At 40.8% G+C, this 18,668-nt stretch overlaps 1 protein-coding gene across 2 annotated transcripts in view; it reads right to left on the reverse strand.

Annotated features, from left to right (window-relative positions):
• The window catches only part of LOC142375293 (uncharacterized), a 28,324-nt gene extending 10,151 nt beyond the window's left edge, over window positions 1-18,173 (reverse strand). Inside the window, exons 1-13 of one of the 2 annotated variants that reach the window (XM_075459270.1) lie at window positions 15,306-15,504; window positions 15,056-15,127; window positions 13,360-14,756; window positions 9,528-12,918; window positions 9,176-9,355; window positions 7,459-7,497; window positions 6,577-6,695; window positions 4,761-4,917; window positions 4,408-4,547; window positions 2,312-2,438; window positions 1,112-1,147; window positions 492-652; window positions 230-350 (exon numbers count right to left, since the gene is read on the reverse strand). In XM_075459270.1, coding sequence (XP_075315385.1) covers window positions 230-350; window positions 492-652; window positions 1,112-1,147; window positions 2,312-2,438; window positions 4,408-4,547; window positions 4,761-4,917; window positions 6,577-6,695; window positions 7,459-7,497; window positions 9,176-9,355; window positions 9,528-12,918; window positions 13,360-14,756; window positions 15,056-15,103 — 5,916 coding nt within the window. In that variant the 5' untranslated portion in view covers window positions 15,104-15,127; window positions 15,306-15,504. Of the gene's footprint in view, window positions 1-229; window positions 351-491; window positions 653-1,111; window positions 1,148-2,311; window positions 2,439-4,407; window positions 4,548-4,760; window positions 4,918-6,576; window positions 6,696-7,458; window positions 7,498-9,175; window positions 9,356-9,527; window positions 12,919-13,359; window positions 14,757-15,055; window positions 15,128-15,305; window positions 15,505-17,921 lie in introns of those variants that run through there. The other variant, XM_075459271.1, reaches the window with a different exon arrangement.
• Between the last annotated feature and the right edge of the window lie 495 nt (window positions 18,174-18,668).

The following is an 18,668-nucleotide window of genomic DNA, read 5'->3' on the forward strand; positions in this document are numbered from 1 at the left end:
TAAGGAATAATGATTTTTTTTTCTGTCATGGAACAGATACGTTGGGTCTCCCTGCTTGCTAAATCCAGACACTGTGCACCTTTTTTGAGCAGAATCTTTTACAATTTTATGAAAAATTCCCACATCCATCATGGTCAAGCTATAATCTAAACATCTCTGTGTTGTTATTCTTCCTTATTTACGCCAAACTACTTTTCTCAAAGGCGTGCTTGAGCAGTGCAGCACTCACAGAAAGTATCAGTCGCATTGACTGAAGCTCTGAGCCTCCCCACTCGCTGCAGTCCAGGTATTCTCCTTCCTCCAGGATGTGCTGCTGACCCTCAAACCCAGGCTGGCTGTAGCCTACCCAGCTGGAAAAAGAAGAAAAATGCAGGTATGATTATTATTTGTATTGATTAGAGCTGCAATTGTAGCTCTTAACTGGATTACATAACCTCAAAATCACTACTAGATTGCAGAGTTCTGAGTGTGCTTAGATCCAAGCCACTCACAATCCTCCAGTGATCTTTAAAGATCCCACAGACTTCAGCCTTTTTGTGTCAAGGTTTGTTCCGTTTGTTGCAATGCCTCCGTCAGCCTCACAGAAGCTGAAAACATCACTGTCGATTTCCAAACTGGAGCCCTCAAAGCCGGGCTTCTCATACACAACAGCCTGTGATGGAGAGAGGACAAGGCTTCATTCTTAACACTTGATCCAATCTAGTTTGCATAAATATTTCATGATGAAATAACTTTTTCATTCAGAGTAGGATCTAACTGTGTATCCATATTTTGTAGTACTATTGTTGAGGGACAGCCTGAAGTTATAAATTTAAAAAGACGTTATTCATCTCACATTCTGGGCCTGCCTCAAAGTGGTTGCTTTGGAAATTCCGCCACATTACATCTATTTTTGGCTTCAAGTAAGATAAACACAATTATTGGTCCAAAGAATGCACAGCACAATAAAACAAGTTTTCCACACGCACACAGCTCAAGTATCACAGTTCATTGTTTGGTTGTTCTATTCTGTATGTATTTAAAATCTCAGTGCTTCTTTTTCTGATTGATGAAACTTCATAACCTACAAGACTTAAAAAAAAAATGCCATGGTGGAGAAAACTGTGCATACCTTGACTTCATCGGGTTTCTCCACTTTGATTCCGCCCTGGAACAGAAACATCATCATCATTTTGCTCTCCATTTAAATGTGCTGAATGAAAAGAAGCCTATAAAAAGAAAAACGGCTTGTCTTTTGTTTTTAAAAAAAAGAAGAAAAATATCATATGTATGACAACTGTCTCAAACATTTACAGGAGTGAGAAAATAAACAACAAAGAAGGAATCATAGAAAGCCTGAGAACAAACTTCCGTCATACCTCCTACTTTTACAGAGCGACAGACAGGAGAGTAACAATCTGAACGGGCTAATCAAAGCTGCTAACTAACATAAAAAAGACAATGCCCCCCTGCTTTTGTCTTACATGGGAAGACTGATGTAGCACGACAGCATTTTACAATTGGCATCAAACACAGTGTGCAGCTGATTGGAGTGTCACTTGTTTTGCAAGATTTCTTTCATAAACCAAACACCTGGACAAATGATAAATGATAGCTTTTGACGAAAAGTCAGTATCATAAGTTTATTCTGAAGGATGCATAAAATGGTGTACCAGGCTTATTTTGTGCCTCAGCATCTCAACTCTCCTCCATTTTCTTGCCTGTCATCTGAAAATCAATCTCAGCGCTCTGTCAACGTACATCTAGAGAAGGGATGAGGCCTGTCAAAGGTGCTATGAGTGAGGAGGCACAGGTTTTTTTTTTGTGGTATCCATAACATTCAGTACATGGATGCATGATGCTGCTGTGTCATTTCTTTTAATATGACGGCTTTGCTTGTTGCCATGCTTTTACTGCTGACTTTTGAAAACGTAGGAGCTAAGACGTGACGAGAGGAGGCCAGGAAAGGAATCAAGGATATGGATATGGTGATGCCAAAGGAATGGTCAGGAAATCATCAAAGCCACTAAGATTTATCCTCTTAGAACCATAAATACCTGCAGAAAAATGTATTCTCCAGTCCTGAGAAAAAAAGTGCTGAGATGTTTCATTAGACAGCAAATTTTATAGGAATTTGCTCCACGGATGCAGGTTCTTTTCACATAGAAAAGTAAATGTCATGATAGAAGAGAGAAGTCAGAGAATCACCAAAGTCAGAAGGCTATATCCCCTGAGAAAGTTACAAAAATGTTTGGTTCATGTGGATTCAAACACCAATACTGGCATAGAGCCACAGTACCAAAGTGGCAGATAGATGTACAGAAATACGCACCATTTTAAGTGGTCTAAGAGATCCCACAAAGGGTGATGGAAAGCCCCAGGTCTCTGGAACAGGGTACACTCCTGTTTCTAGCAGAGACACCATGCCCTGGAATCCTGGGTCACTGCACACCTGCCACCTGAGGGAAGGAGGAACACCCACATTACCATCATATAAAAAAAGTCCCCCGAACTATAGCCCCTGTGGTTTAGTAATCACAAAGAGTCATGGCCTTGAGTGTTTTTTTTCTTTAATAAAAAAAGTGATAGGACAAGACTCTCTCTAATGCTTTTTTTTAATTAAAAAAAAAATCAAATACAGAAACAAGTAGGAGCTGTTTTTTTTCCACAATATGAACTATAATATTTGATAATTGTACCACAGTACAAGTGAGTAAGTTATTCTTTTGTTTGGGTTTAATTCTTATCTACCTCAGTCGTGAGTCATGCAACTAGAGAAAATAACAAAAGCTATTTGTTTCAGTGTCAAATATCTCGGGAATGCATTGCTTCAGTTCAAAGCATTTTTCTTCACATCTCATTTTTAGCGTGGGCAGCCTCTTTGGAAATATGCCGCCTAACTCTGGCATTTTGTTATTTATTATTGCATTATTTAGCACAACACAATGCCTCCTATCCAGTCACCACATGTGTGCTTCTGGCAGGAAAAACTGACCCATTTCTTTTGGCCAGTGCTGAGGAAGTGATACCAAGAAACGATGCCAAGCTCACTATGCCAAAAGACATATAATAACGACGCCAATGAGTCAGTTCACTCTGTGAGTACAACACAATACCATATCTGCTGAATAGTTGTCGCAAACACCATAGCAGAAGCTGCTGAGCCAGAATTGTTTGTAATTATCTCTTGAGCAGAGATGAGTTGACATCACATAGCAATGAGTTTTGAGATACCGAAGCAATCTCTGAAACGAATGCTAAAGGTTGCCAAGATGAGGCCACAAAAGTAGCTGCGGGAGCAAAAAGGTAAAGTGCTATTTCATTTCCTTGTCGGGCAGGGCAGAAAAAATGTCCTGAATGCCTACACCTCTGATGTGGAAAAACATTTTCTCCCCACACCTCTGTCTGTTTCTCACTCTCTTCGTCTAGTCTCCACCTTGTTAGTCTTTGCAAACATGCAACAGCAGGACAGACATTCCTTGGAAATGACTGAGAATCAAAACCAAAAGACAAAGATGAACACAAAGGAACAAAGTAATGGTTATTATCTCCAAGGAATTTGTCAAACCCAAACAGAGAGAAAGTGCCATAAAGAAGAAGAAAAAACAACAACTCTGTACTGAGTTCATCAAGCAGGTTTTCAACTCTTCTCTGCACCTCTGATGACAGCCAGTCAGTATAAACAAGAAATCATTGATGAGAACTGGAATGTTCTCCATACCTGCTAAGCACATTTTTGTCGTTTAGTGCCTTAAGCCATTTTTTTCCCCAGTTCTTTTACAGTTTAACTTGGCTCTACCTGCTTCTTCTATCGGGTGTCTTTCTCTACATTGTTTTCCACTGCAGATAGATCATCACAGCATGCGCCACGTGTTAAACTTGCTGCGCATGTGAGTGGCCATCGCACTACTGAAATTTGTGAAAGCTTCTAAATTCCCTTTTTTTTTTTTTTGCATATTTTGGATTAATATACCTGTTATTTTCCAGTACAGAGATCACCCTGAGTCTGCAGAGAAAAACAAGAGCCACGCAAAGTCGCGTTTTCAGATTTGCAATGCGTGCACATGGCTTTTCTGTTGGTTGCCACAGATATGTCAGCCATGTGCATGGATTTGCAAGCAATTCCTTTGTTCCTAGACCAGAGGAACGGTTGTGCAAGAATCCAGTACTGGTGCAGAGACGCTGTTGATACACATACAAATGACAGCTTTCTATACCCATCTAGTGCTCCAATGTAACTTTTCAGTATTAATTCAAACCGCTGGAAGCCTTGGCCAAGGTGCTACAAAAAGACAGACGAAGTGCAAGGTAATATCTGCCGTGGAAAAACAAAAAAAGTGCGTTGGGTCGAGTTGAATTGTGCTATCCAGTGCAAAAAGTCCCTTAAAGTTTTATATCTTAAATAAAATTAAATACAACAATACTCACACTCCAGAGTGCACTTGGATGGACGCAGTATTAAGTGGGATGCCAAATGAGCCCGTCTCTATAGTATCATCATGGTATGGTGTTACTCTGCCAAGGCCCTCTGGTTCAGTGAAGAGATCAATATGGGGGATGCTGTAATCCTACAGAGAGGGGGAAACAAACACAGGAATAATCAGCAGTGGCCAACACACATCCTTCCTTCCAGTGAATGGCAGAAAGTTAACAAGCAGAGCAGTATATTTCTCTCTCTCGGACCAGACTCAATATAAAGCAATTTCAGATCCGATGTGAGGTGGAAATGAAGTAGTTATCCAAGGCAAGGTGGGGTAATGGTAGTTAATTAGGGCACTCACCCTGACAGCAAGTCGAATAGAGCCGATCAGCATTGGTGGACTGTTTTGTGCTTCGGTCTCCGGTCCTGGCTCTGCCCACACATTTTCTAGATTGATGTTTCCCTCTTCCAAGGCGATCATGCGTCCCTCAAAATGAGGCTTCTCATAGAGCACCCAGCTGTATTGTAAACACAAGTACGGTATCAGATGGCAGTAATAAAAAAACAAATGAGGCAGATATATTATAAAAAGTACGATTTTGTCGATACAGACATCCTTCAGACGTTTATGGAAAGACTCTTATTTGGTTCCTAACTGACAGCCCTGTGAATACAATATGAGGCTAGAGCTGGCAGCCACTTAGCTTTGCCTGGCTGCCTATAGCTCTCTAAGCTCACCAGTGAATGCAAAATATTTTGTCTGATAAATCTGTTCCCAAGTTGAAATATAAAAGCAACTCAGCAGACTGTGAAGATGGTCCACAATGCTGGAAATAAAAGCATGAATGGGTCTCTCTCAATGCTTGTGGGGCATGAGACTTTTACATATATGTTTTTGTTATATTCTGGATTCTATCTGAATCCAGTTTTATTTGATTTTTGTCTTATAGTTTAATCCCTATTTTTCTCCCTTGCAGTCAAACACAAAGATTTCCGTCTTTATTTAACTTAATTAAACTGGATGCAATTAGGAAATTAATCTGCAACCATCTATCCAAGTTGTCCAAATACATACAAATGCAAGAAGTTATGTAACTCAGTTGCTATATTTGGGGGAGCACTATTGTGCTGTAGAAAGGTATACAGCAGAGGTATTCCTTATGACTACATATTTGCAGTGCATGCTTGTGCACAAAAATGTACAAGCACACACATAAGCACATCTACAAATAAATAAGGTGGCATGTCTTCAAGAGGGCCATAAAACAAAAGCTTAAAAATTCTAGACTTGTCCTGGTCTAGTCTGTGCATCCCGGGCTTTACAATTTCCACACAGAGCAAAACGTTGAGAAAGTCCAACTAGATTAAGCCAGATAAGTAACATGGATTAATGGGAGTTAGTGGCTTTCCCTGGCAAAAACCATGAAATGCATTCTTAGATTTACTGTTGCAGAAATAGACATACTTTACACCTATTCAGCAACATCCACTAATGGAGGCTAAGGAAAGCAGATAAATAATAAAAAGAAAAAATGGCTGCTGTTACAAAAGAGGGACAGAAGTATGACAGACAATAGTGGACCCACTGAATTCGTATGTAGCTTAAAAATGCCTATTTACTAACCACTGCTCTTAACGGAAACCTTCGTATTTAAAATACTCATGGAAAGATTTCTCATTTTTGCATGAATCACTGCATGAAAGTTTATCATTATGTTACTCAGGCATCTACAATGAAGACTACAGATTTTAAATGTTAAAAGCAATTTACTAGAAATTAAATGGTTTCTGACTGGAGTGAGTGCTGACTGATCATACTATGCACAAGGAATAATAAAGCCCGGCTGTGGGCCTGGTCTGCAGCTGAACAAATCTCCATTTTAATTCAGGATAACGGGAAAGTCTTTGCTTAATCTGCTGTCTAGTTGTGTGAAATAGCATCCAGACCACAAGGATATACACAATAAATGTTATGTAAAAAAAAAGAGTGTGTTGTGTTGTAAGTTATGAAGAACAAGTTCAGTTAAAAAAAAAAGCCGGCACTCCACTGATATTTCACCAAATTAGAACATTAACAGTCAACACTGGCCTCCCAGAGGCACTTGACATTAATTAGAACACTCCTTCGCGAGTGTTTTTATTTTGTCTGAAGGTCTGTGTTGTTTATGAATACTCACCATCCTCTAAAAACCTTCACAGATATCTGAGGTGAGAGCTGCAGTGATGAAGCATCTGCTACATCCCTGTATATCTCATATGCTTGGCCACTGAACTGAGCTTTTTCAAACAGCACCATCTGCATAGAGACACATAGGGCAGTTTTGTAAAAATCAACGCATTAAGCATGGAGACAAAAGCATTCATTGTTCATTCTTTCATGTTGAAGCAGGATTTGCCTAGTTTTAAGGACACCCTAAGAAAGTGGCACTATTCTCTGTCTCCCTTTTATGCTACAGTTGGAGCACACTGATGATCATCCACACCAAACCGCCATACAGGCACAAATTTATGAAAGCCAACATGGTGCAGTGTTTAAGGGATGAATCATCTCAATGTACTATAACGCAATATCGAAGTTTGCAAAGAACAAATTAATGAACCACAAAACTGTCTGCTCTAGAGATTCCTTTCTGTTTCTTATTCCCAGGGCCCTCATCAAAACTCTAAAACTTGCTCCAAAAGTCTAAATTGCAAGTGAGTGGAACCCCAGCACAGCTGAAGCAGGAGGTAGAGTGAATTAATAAATAGCTGGTGTGTAGGCAAGAGACTAAAAATCCCAAGCAATAGGGGAATAGGGATTTGTTGCGGCAACTATAATGAAGTTTAATCATAATGAAGAACCACAACCTTTGCACTGCGTTGGCAGCAATGAGTCTATGATTGAAACCGTTTCCAGCTGAGCATTTGACTAGACTTTTTTTTCTTTTTTTTAATGCTCTGTTTACCCCCAAGTACACCATATGAAAAGCAGATGTTTTCCCAGAACAGAGAGCTGTCTGTTCAGATTCTTTTCTCCCTCTTGTTTCTATTCTGCATGGGTAAAGTTATGCCTACTGTACCTTTCCAGGGCGTTTGTGAAATCCTTTGACGTGCTTTATCTGGAATGCAAAAGCAGATCATTAATATTGTCACAAACACACTGGACACTGCAAACATGTATGAAGTGCCAAACAAGTTGCACTGCATTAGTTTTGTGCAGCAGCTCTGTGCCAGTGGATTATCTTGACCTTTCAGTTAACTTTCAGGGACACAGTTCTGTGGGGAGCACACAGCTCTGATTTCACACTAAAACACACCACTGTGCGACAAACCGGTCAAAGAAAAGGCTCTTTAGACCTTCTAAGGTGACTTTCAATTTTGGCAGCTCCAAATAATAGTAAAAAGTGACTGAAAATTGTCACCTGGAGCTACCAGAATTATTCAGTCAATAACACTATTGAGATTTGCTTCAATGAAGCATCTTTTAAGCCAAAAAAGATAGTTGTTGGCACAGTAAACATCTAATTAATTAATTCTATCTAAATGCATGCATTTTCAGATGAATGTGCAAACATCTGAACTTTTGCTTCAGACAAACATACAATCACATGCTTATGGATCCCGTCATCATGAATACTGGTTCAAGTGGAACCCATGTAATTAAAAACAAATTAGAAAGTTTCTTTCCCATAGATGCCCAAGGACATTCTCTGAAAAATGATTAATAAATTATAGACTAAATGAAAGATCATTCAATCAACTGGTTTTCCTTTTAATAGCTTGCATTACACTGTAAAAAAAATCTTATCAAAATTTTGAAATATTGAGTAAACCTTTCTATATTTAGTCATTTATGTAAATAAGCATATATTTGATGTGACAAGACAAAACTTGCTGTGCAATTTTCAGTACACTTGCAAGACCAACAACAAAAATATATCAATATATCAAACCCAACAACTTATGTGCATTTGTAGGAACTCATTTGGAGGTGACAGGAAAACACTGAAACCTTTAATGAAAGATTATTTTAGTCACACGAATAACATTTTTGAAAATAAGTATTTTTTTTCTTTAATAAAAACTGAAAATGTATCTGTCATTCCTTTTGAGCAGTGATTTGCAATGTATTGTGACCCATTTTTGAGGTGCCTGTAAAAGATCCTGTTGAAATTTGTCTTGTAGAACAGCACATATCTATTTCTAAAAGCAAAATGACAGAGATACACTTTCCAATTAGCTTTTTTTAACCCCTAAACTTGCTCTATAATTTTGTGGGAAATTGTTAAGTGGGTCTGGTAAAAGTGGCTGTAACTTGAGGAATAATTCATGGCACCAATATCTAGAATTGCTGTGTCATGTGGATTCATCTTTTACCAAAAATAAAAACAAACAGAACTAACGTGAAGTACTGTTATATAAAATTGTTGAATTTACACAGAATAGCCCTAAAGCATCACCAAAACCAGCTGGAGCACAGCTTTTTTTTTTTTACTCAAACCAAGTGATTCCAAAGAGAAAAGCGTGACAAAATAGCATAAATATTGGAAGCTTTCTAACATATGACAGCTAAAAATGAGATTTTTTCCATGAAAGCCTTCTGTGGTGGAGCTTTTAGGGGAAACCAAGGACAAAAATAGTCTCCTGCTCAACTGCCAGCACAGCAAGATGGCGAGTATTCAAGAAAGTCTGAGCTGATACTTGAACTGCCCGTCAATATATGGCTTTAATTTGTACTATTACACCATGAAGCTTTCTGTATGTGTCATATGTATATAATGGACAAAGCACACTTACATTGTCTCCGAGTATCCCGTGCGGCTGAGCCAGAGGCGGCTTCAGCTCAGGGGGTGTAGGGTGGGTAGTTGGAGGACTACCAGGAAAACTTGGAGCGGCAATCTCAGGAAGAACCAGACTTGGTTTTTCCGCCACATCTGCCTTACCTCCAGAGACCAGAGATGTCATTTTTCCAATAAACTGAAGCAAATAAGATAAAACAATCAGGCGAGTTGTTATTTGTGTCTCTGATTACGTTTACAGTCATTTACATCTCGTGCATGCAAGTCATCTTTTTGGTTTTTCAATTCACCTACAATGACATTCCTTAGTTTCATTTTTCATTTAATTCACTTTTTAGAGTGAAACTAACCTCTGGTTTGATTTGCTCCGGTCCTTGTACGCTCTGCATTGGTTTTGTTTGTTCTTGTGGGAGGTACTTCTCTAAATAGTCAGGCAGCTTGATGTCGTTAAAAGAAGGAAATGGAGGACCTGAGTCACTGACCACAACCTCTGCAGTCTGGACTTCCTCTTTGCTCTGCATGGCTAGAGTGTCTTTCATTGCAGCTGTGGCCATCATGCTTGGTGGGGCTGGCTGGGGGAAAGGTAGAGGGCTGAGCTGGGGGGCTGAGCTAGGCGACACATTCCCTGAGTCGGTGCCCTGTGCCAGCGTTTGAACTTCATTCTTCTTCCCTCGGAAGTTGGAGGAGGTGAGACTGCTTAAGACGCAGCTGTTCTCCAAGCGAGACTTGACTTTGATCTGATCATCTTTCTCTTGTTTGACAACCTCCTCATCCTTTACGGGGTTCTTATCTTGGGAAGACGGAGTTTCCAGGTGGCTAAACAGCATGCTCCTTTCGGTAAAACTGGCCCTGGCAGGTATCAGGCCAGATTTTGTCTCTTTGCTCTGGAGCTTAGTTGTAAGGCCAGGGGTTGAGTCCAAGATAAACTGAGTCTTCTTGCTCAAGCCAAATGTAAACTCCTCAGGGTCAAATGGCTTCTCAAAGCGGTCCTCTCTGATGGCTGGCATTGCAAAGGGGGGCTGGGGTGTCCGAAGATAGTTGTGCTTACGTGGTGGGAGCGAGAATGGGGCACAAAGTTTCTTGATTCTCTCAATGAAGTCATCATCATCTAGCTCGCCAGAGGTGTCCAGGAGATTGCTCTCACTTCCAGAGGAGGTCAATTTTGCCTGTTGGAGTTTGAGTTTGCGCTTAGGAAAGTCTACGTCTAGCCAGCTAGAGGGGGCATCTTGCTGTTTCGAAAAATCATCTTTGCTTAGTTCAGGTGGCAAATGAAGCTTCCTCATGGATGAACGGTTAATTGAGCCTGGGATCAGCTCTGGAAAAGTGGGTCCCTTTGGAATACGACTTGTATTGTCTTCAATTGGTTCCTTTTTAACTGTGTGGAGTTGTGAATGTGAGGAAGAATTGCTGTTAGCAATGGGTGAAAGTTTATTCACCAGCGGAGAGAATCTCTTCTCAGCTGTATTCTTTTTTTCATCAACTGTGGAGCAAGAAGTGATATTATCAGAGGGGCTCTGAGTTATTTTAGCTGCTTCTCCGAGCAGAGAGATATTGCTGGTGCTCTCTGTATTTTTGGATTCCCCGGGCCATGTGTCGCTAAGAGCTGGTTTCAATATTTCTCCTGAGATTTTACCTTCTGGGGGTACTGATTTGACAGCAGAAGGTTTTATAATAAAAGGAATAGAAGGCTCTGAAGCAGATGAATCTTTCTTAACCTTGGGTGCTGTGACAGTATGTGCATCCATAATTAAGGAAACGTCATTAGTGACTTTTGAACTGACTTTCTCATCTGCTGTAGTTGCTTTGGTGATAGGCTTTAAGTTGGATAACTCAGCATCATTAGCTCCATGTGTACATGAGTCATCAAATGAATTCTCTGTTTTTTCCGCAGATACAGATTCAGGTGGGGGGATTCCAGCAGTCACCACTGGCTCTCTTTCTGTTCCAGGGCTTTTAGGAGGCTGTATTTGCGACTCAGGAGGTGCATTTGTAGCTGTCTCCACCTTCTGAGGCTCTTTATCATGCTCTGTGCCACTCACAGCCTCATTAGTCTGAGAGATGGTACAAATAGCAGCTTTTTCTGGATGTGCAGTCACCATCTGACTGGCATGTTGTGTTTGAACAGGGAGGGCTGATGATCCACTCGTCTTTTCTGACGACTGACTTGCTGTTTCTGGCTGCTTGGCTTCTTTAACACTGCCATCTTTCTTTGAGATACCATGTCCACTGTGTGAATCCTTGGCCTTTGTGGGGCTTTTTTCTGAAGGCAGGAGCTCCAGTGTCTTGTCTTTGTTTTTCTTCTCACAGCCAACCAATTTTATTTTCTTTACATCCTCAGTCTGAGTTTGACATATGAGTTTTGCATCCTTGTTTTGGGGTTGCTGTGTTTGTCTTGTTTCTTCTTTAACAGACATCTTTCCTTTTCCTTTACTTTCTGATATAGGCTGCACTGACAACTCTTTATCTAATTTGGGCTGTTCAGCGAGTGGCTCCTGCTTAACTGCAGGAGGTTTCTCGAGAGGCTGATCAACTGAGGGGGTTATTGATGGGGAAGAGGCTGAAGTTTCACTTAAGTCCTCCGAGGCATTTTTTCTTCCCAATGTGAATGCAGGGCTGTGTTTCTCTGATTTTTCCTCCATTTGGGGTAAAATAGCAAGCTTCTTGTCAATAGGCTCCTTTGTTCCACTGCTACGAGAGGCAGTATCGGGTTCATCTTTGTTGACAGGTGACTCAGGTGATCCCTCCTGTCTGCTGGGTGGTTTGTCAATATTCTTCTTTTTAAATGAAAAATCTAAGAGCTCCTTTTGTTTGTCTGACACCTCTGTTTCTCTTTTCAATGCCTGTTGTTTCGTGTCATTAAATGGCTGTTTGTCTGATGTGTCCTCTAGAAGTTTATGAGAAGGTAATGAGACTTTCTCTGGAAGTTGTTTGGAGGCAGAGAGCATCTCCTCTGTACCATCCACCTGCTCTTTTTTCATAGCAGTGACCTTCGGTTTGCTTTGAATGTTTGGGCTTATGGGACTTTTTGGTTCTTTACTTTTCCTCTTTTTAGAGTGGGAGCCTGTTCTGCTTGGGCCTTTGGGGTCGGGGATTGTGGTATTGGTCATATCTGAAGAATCATCTGCATCTGCTGCTCTCTCAACACTGTTTGGTTTTGTATCCTGATTTGCTGTTTTTGAGACTACTGTTTCCTTTGTTTTGGAGGCAAATACTGGTACCTCTGGAGTGGAAATGTGCTCCCTATCAGCAGAGTTGTCTTGCCTGTCTGGTTTAGATCTTGTCGCTGAATTCGGTTTTGTATGAGTCTGCTCTTTAGAATCCAGTTTAGCCTGATTGTCCAGTTCGAGCAACTTTGATGACGCAACTCCCACAGATGAGGTTGATTTTTGAGATAATCCTGTCTTAGCTGGCACTTGAGTAGCTGCTGGTTTACCTTCTGCCTCTGTGAATCTCCTTACTCGCTCTTTGATTGTCATTGGCTTCTCCCTTGCTGGTGATGAAGAGCTAGACCTGGCTGTGCTCCAACGTTCAGCTGATTTTGACCTCTGCTCTGACAAAAGACAATCTGCTTTGAACCTGCCCGCGACTTTTCTGCTTGGAGAGACGTCAGCACTCCTCGGGGTTTGGAAGGTCCTGTCGTAACCCCTGTCATGCTTTTGCTGCTCAAAGAGGTTGATTTTATCTGCAATCCTACCAGAAACTGACTTAGAGCCGTCCACAGCCTTCTTCGGGTCCTGAAGTCTGCATGCAATGAGAGGAAAATATTTAAAGCATTTCAAGATAACTGTCTTAAAACCATTCACATGCCAAAGAAAAATCCTACTTTAATCTCTGAATAATTTCTTAATCACCCAGAGATAAATATGACCTCAATATAGATCTGTACTTTAAAAGACCAACCCTAAAGCACAGGGCTGAACTTTGTGTCATGACTCACACCTTTATCCTCACTCTGGATACACTTGTGTTATTTCTACCCACATCAGTCAACTCTTTTGACAGCAATGCCATGTTTAACAAAAGCAGAAGGTAGCAAAACTAATACTCGGCTTAAATATTTAACCCTATAGGATGCAACAAACTAGTATTGTAAGTAGACTGTACAACTGTTAGACACTATACCTTATAGAGAATCATTGGTTAATACATTCATAAATGAGCATGTTCCTCTATCTAACTTACCTTGCATCAGTCTCTGTTTTGGGCTTTTCCTTTGTTTCATCATTGGTATTCTGTAATGTTGCAGTAAAATCCTGGTGGTCTCCCACTTGAGTTTTCTTTGGATTCAAAGGCACATGTTTTGAAAAAAACTTCACTTCACTCTGAGAAACCTTAATACTCCTGCGTTTGGACTCCGGGGTCTCAGTCTTCCTCTTTACTTTGTACAGGCTGTCATCATCCTCCATGTCTGCGCTCCCATCAACCTCATAGGTCTGAGTGGCGTCAGTGACTGAGGCCGAATTCTGGAGGTTATCTAACTGCTTGGCCATATCAGAGCAGGCAATCTTACTTTCCCCTCCCTCAGGTGAGGTTTTCAAGGTGGGGTTATGCTTGAGGGAGGAGCCTGCAGATGCTTCTTTCTTGTGAGTGTCTGGACATTTACCCTGGGGACTAGCCACTGAGTCACCCGATGAAGGGAATCCCGCAGTAGGTTGAGCATTTGCAGGCTTTTTTTCCAGCGGGCTGTTCCCTCCATCTCCCTGAGAGTTCTTCTTGACTTTCCTTCTGGCTGCGTTTTTACGCCCCATGTTTTCTGCCTCCGTTTGTTCTTTATCAGGTTCAGACTCAAACTGTGAGTCTTTGTGTAGTTTCAGTGACACTCCCACTACAGCACTGTAATGACTCTGTGCCCCAACAGTGGTTCTCACATTTTTCTCTGCACTTGTTGGGTTGTTTGGTGAATCATAACTCGTTGATGACTTTGCCTTAGGGAGAACTTTTAGGCTTTTTTTGACTGTGGTGCACACAACTTCCTGTTTAGCACAAGAGTCTTGGCCCAACTGAATCACACTGGTTTCCTCCAGGTACACATGGAGCCTATTGCCTGTTTGGGCATGCGCTTGTCTCTGTGCATGAGGCTGGGTGTGGGCCTGGTCAGAGTCCCATACCACTCCCTGTTTAGATGAAGAGGATAGATTTGTTAGATGACTGACATTCTTCACAGGATTCCCACTTGCTGAAGTACCGTTGCTGTTCTCCTCCCACTTATCGCACTGTCCTGTTCTCAGTTTCCTGCACTCTATAAGCTCCTCCTCTTTTGGACCTCCTCCTTCTGCCTCAGTGCTGCTCACAGCAGAGCTGCCTCTGTGGGCAGACTGCGTGGCGTCCTCCTTTTGACAAGGGAGAAAGTCTCTAAGGGGATTTACTGAAATGGGTTTCTCCTCCAGCCACTTTTGTTTCTCTGCCTCGGTTCTTACAGAATTGTCACACTCCTCATCCCCCTCTGTCTTCTGACTGCAATCATTCGTTGATGAGGCATTTTCATTAGGTGCCTTTGGAGCTGTTCCCTTCCAGGGGGAGAGCCAACTGCCAATACGACCCAAGACTCCGGTACTCGGCTGCTCTTCTGGGCTCTCAGACTAAAGCAAAGCAGAAAAAAACAAACAAAAAAAAAACAAAACTCACATAAATGTCACGTTAGGCCGGAAGCCATGGTTAAAATCATGCATATTTCAACTGAGTATGTGCAAACTTTTGTTAACAAAAGTAATTACACAAGGCAGTGCCAATATAAAATGTCTATGAACAAAGGAAGAGTGTCCAGCCTTGAGATTCATAGAAAAAATAAGAGTAGAGGATTCATAGACATTTTACATGCAGCCATGCATTTCTCAGCATAGCAAAGACATGCAGTGGTGCTTATAACCTGTAAGCTTACCGTAGAAAATACCATATCATTCAGACTCTTTATGTAGGTTGTGAACATGTTTTTGGTTTAGAACAAAAACTCCTACAGAGCATAAAACAAACACAAAATCATTCCACCAGATTAAACAATAGCAGTGTGAAAGAGCAGAAAAACATGATTTAAAAAAAAAAAAGAAGATTCTCCGCCTCAGAAAACTGAAAGATGATACAGAACTTTCTAAATTGGAGCAGTCTCTATTGTCAGTTAACGATCAACTCACCCTTAATTACAAGAAGAAACTTTTCTCATGCCTCGCACATGTAAACAGCCGCAAATGCGTCCAGATAAGGATCTTTTCTAAAAAGGCGCATCTAACTGATGGACATGGTGGGTTAGTCCTTCTGGTCTCCAGTAGAGCATCCCAAAACTGTTTGAGCGAAGTGAATGCGTGCAACTGAAGTTCAGCCCCTCGAGCAGAGCGCGCACAGTCCAGAGGATAAAGTGATGCCTTCAAAAGTGGCTCGTAAATTTTAAACATCAGTGTCACGATGAAGCCGGCAAGTCTTCAAACGATTTTCCCACGTGAGCCAATCAGCTGCAGTTTCATTTTCGCGGTGTTTGTCAGTATGGCTGATGGCCAACTTCCAGTTTTAAAAACCTGTTTTGTTTGAAATTAATTAGGCTGCCTGGTCATTTAAAAGTACAATCCAAACGAAGAGATGAAAGAGTAGTATTATTATTGTTCTTATTCTGAATGACATTTTATCATCACTATCATCACCACTGCTAGATCATGTATTTTTGTGGAGCATTACTGTAATGCTTAAAGGAACCAGGCATATATGAAATTTTGAAACTTCAAAAAGCCTGTTATATGCTTATGTACGTTATGTCCCTCATGTTCCATATCGCTGCCCCTCCTTTATACTACCTACTCTCTCAGTTCATTTTAAATTCTCTCTCTTTAAGGCTTCAGTCTTGAAAGTGCCTTTTACCTTGATTGGTCAGCTGATGGCACACACATGTGAAATGTAAGGCAAATGTGAATACTTTGTTTATGCCAAACCAGCCTTGTCTTACAGAGTGATGCATATACACTAAATAAGAAACGGCTGCAGTGCATGGCAGTAATTTCTTTTGATGTGGTGTGACTTTGTGTTTGCAGACATTTTACATGCATCAAAAAGTACTACACACACACACACACACACACACACACACACACACACACACAGAGAGAGACAGACTTTGTAGAAAATCATCGTTATCCACACCTCTACCGCTGATAACATATCAGTGCATGGGACATTTTGGTGACCGAAAAGGTCACATAAATAGGAAAGTGTGAAAGTATGCAGAACCCCAATCAGTTTGCGAAGACAGAAACCACGTACCCTACCAGCTCTAAATCAGCTGAGCTGCAAGGCATGAATGAATTAAATAACATTCAGAGATGGTGCAACAATATCCATGCACATAATTATCAACTTTTAATCCCTATGAATTTACATCGTGTTATACTGATGTGGGCCCATTGCAAGTACTTTATACTTTGCTGTAGTGTCCAACGTCAAATGAGCCAGAACAGCAGTCTGGACTGTATCTTTTGATACACTTTGCATTAGTGTCTCTGCAAATGGTTTGTCTACTTTAGAAATTGTGTCACGCAGTCAAAGCTTTGCTGCACTGTAGCAGGTGAATGGAGAACAACCAAGGCTTGGTACCGACCCATTGAAACAAATTAGCCTAACTCATTTCAGCTTAATGACTTTAACACAAAGAACAAGAATAAAAAGAATAAAACAAAAGAATTAAAAAAGAATAAAACAATAGTAAATGTTTGCTCACAAACACTGTACTATGTTGCACAAGAAACAAGTCTTACTTGATTGTCAAATACATGAGATGTGCTACAACTTGAGATAAGTGAGCATGGATTTAATGGAGTAAGTCTTATCATAAAGCTTAAGTTGAAAAGTTTTACTAGAAGTCATGGTTTTATTTTGTAAAGAAAACAGCCAGTTGGGTGTCCAGGAAAAAACAAACTCATAAAAGTCGACCAAAGTGGCCTATTTAAGCACGAAACAGGCTGATACGTTGTGAATATGTACATTTGGAATGAAACCACACTAGTTTAGTAACGAGAAAGCGCATTGTCATGAGTGGCCTATTCAAAATTCCGACATTTATTCTAATTACTGAAGGCAGCAGGAGGTCGTGTCCAAAATAAGTTTTCCAGGGGAAATGACGCGCGACTGTGTGGCTTTCAGAGACTGTTGAATTCAATTTTTGGTTTTCCAAATCGGTGTACCCATTTTTCATTTGGCGAGCAGCTCCAGTCAGTCTTTCCGTGCTCCTCCGTCCAAAATTTTAACCCTTTAACTTCTATTGTCAGTTTAATTTAGCATAGTTTCGAGTTTTAAAACAAAGTTAAAGGAACAAGAAACCAAATTTTGGTATGACATTCTTTAATAAGGATTATTTATTTATTTATTTATTTATTTATTTATTTATTTATTTATTTATTTATGTTTAAGCTTAATAGCCTTCTCTGTCTCACATGTTGGTAAGAGAGTAGTTCTAACTGGTTTGAAAATTAACGCACACTTCTTATTTCTTTTCACATCCAGCAATGCTGTTGACCTCCTAATACGAGTTATTTTTACCAAAGCATACGATTCCCTATGAGTTTTGAAGGTCTACGTGTTTGTCTATCGGCACAATGGAACAGTTCATAAGACTCAATAAGCGGTTTTGACAGCCGTCAGACCTGGCAAAGCTCATTTCTGCACAAACTGTGTAGTTTGCGTAAAACCAAAATTCGACCGAAAAGCCCATATGCCCCGAGTTCATATCTTTACAAGCATGCCACTGGAGACGGAGAGTGGGATCTTACCATGATTACAGTCTCTCGTGGCTGTCTAGGGAATAAACCGGTCAAAAGCAGCCCGCTGCAAAAGCCATCATGCGAATGAAGCCTTTCAGTGAGCCGCCGCTTCTCTAAGGTAACCTATCCCTCAGTCAGAACAGGGGAGCCTGCACCTCACTGCCTGATTAATATTTAGTGGGGTATATAATGAGATAAGTTTAAGGCTAACTTTGGTAGAATGCCGGAGTGATGTTATTGTGATGGCTGCTGAAGAAGTGTTATTTTTTTCCCAGGAAGTGACAGTAGAGGAATCTGCCCGGGCCAGGTAACACACCCCGAGGTTTAAGGACCTTGACTCAGCAGTCAGCTATGGCGGTTTGTTGTGCAATCGTATCAGGGCAAAACAGCAGAACAAGTACAGACTGTGGCAGCTTTTTTTTTTTTTTTTTTTTTTTTTTTACGCGATAGCTGATAGCTGATAGCTGAAGATGCAGCTTTTGTGTTTGTAATCCGTTATGGGCACATTCCTGGAGGTAAATTATCAAAAGCCAAAGGTTTCGCACTTAGTTCGAACCATATGCAGGACTTTTGCATGACTTCAGACTCAGGCACTGTTTGTACTCCTTTTATTTACACGCCACAAACCCAGTGTACACAGAACCTGGCATGCGGCATACTCATTCTGTCATGCAAATACACCACCCCCCACCTCTCTTTCCTATGTCTTATTAATGAGCTGCAGCAGTTGAAACTTGTCTCCTTCTCCACCCTATG

This window comes from Odontesthes bonariensis, chromosome 24 (genome assembly GCF_027942865.1).
Source record: "Odontesthes bonariensis isolate fOdoBon6 chromosome 24, fOdoBon6.hap1, whole genome shotgun sequence".
NCBI classification, from domain to species: Eukaryota; Metazoa; Chordata; class Actinopteri; order Atheriniformes; family Atherinopsidae; genus Odontesthes; species Odontesthes bonariensis.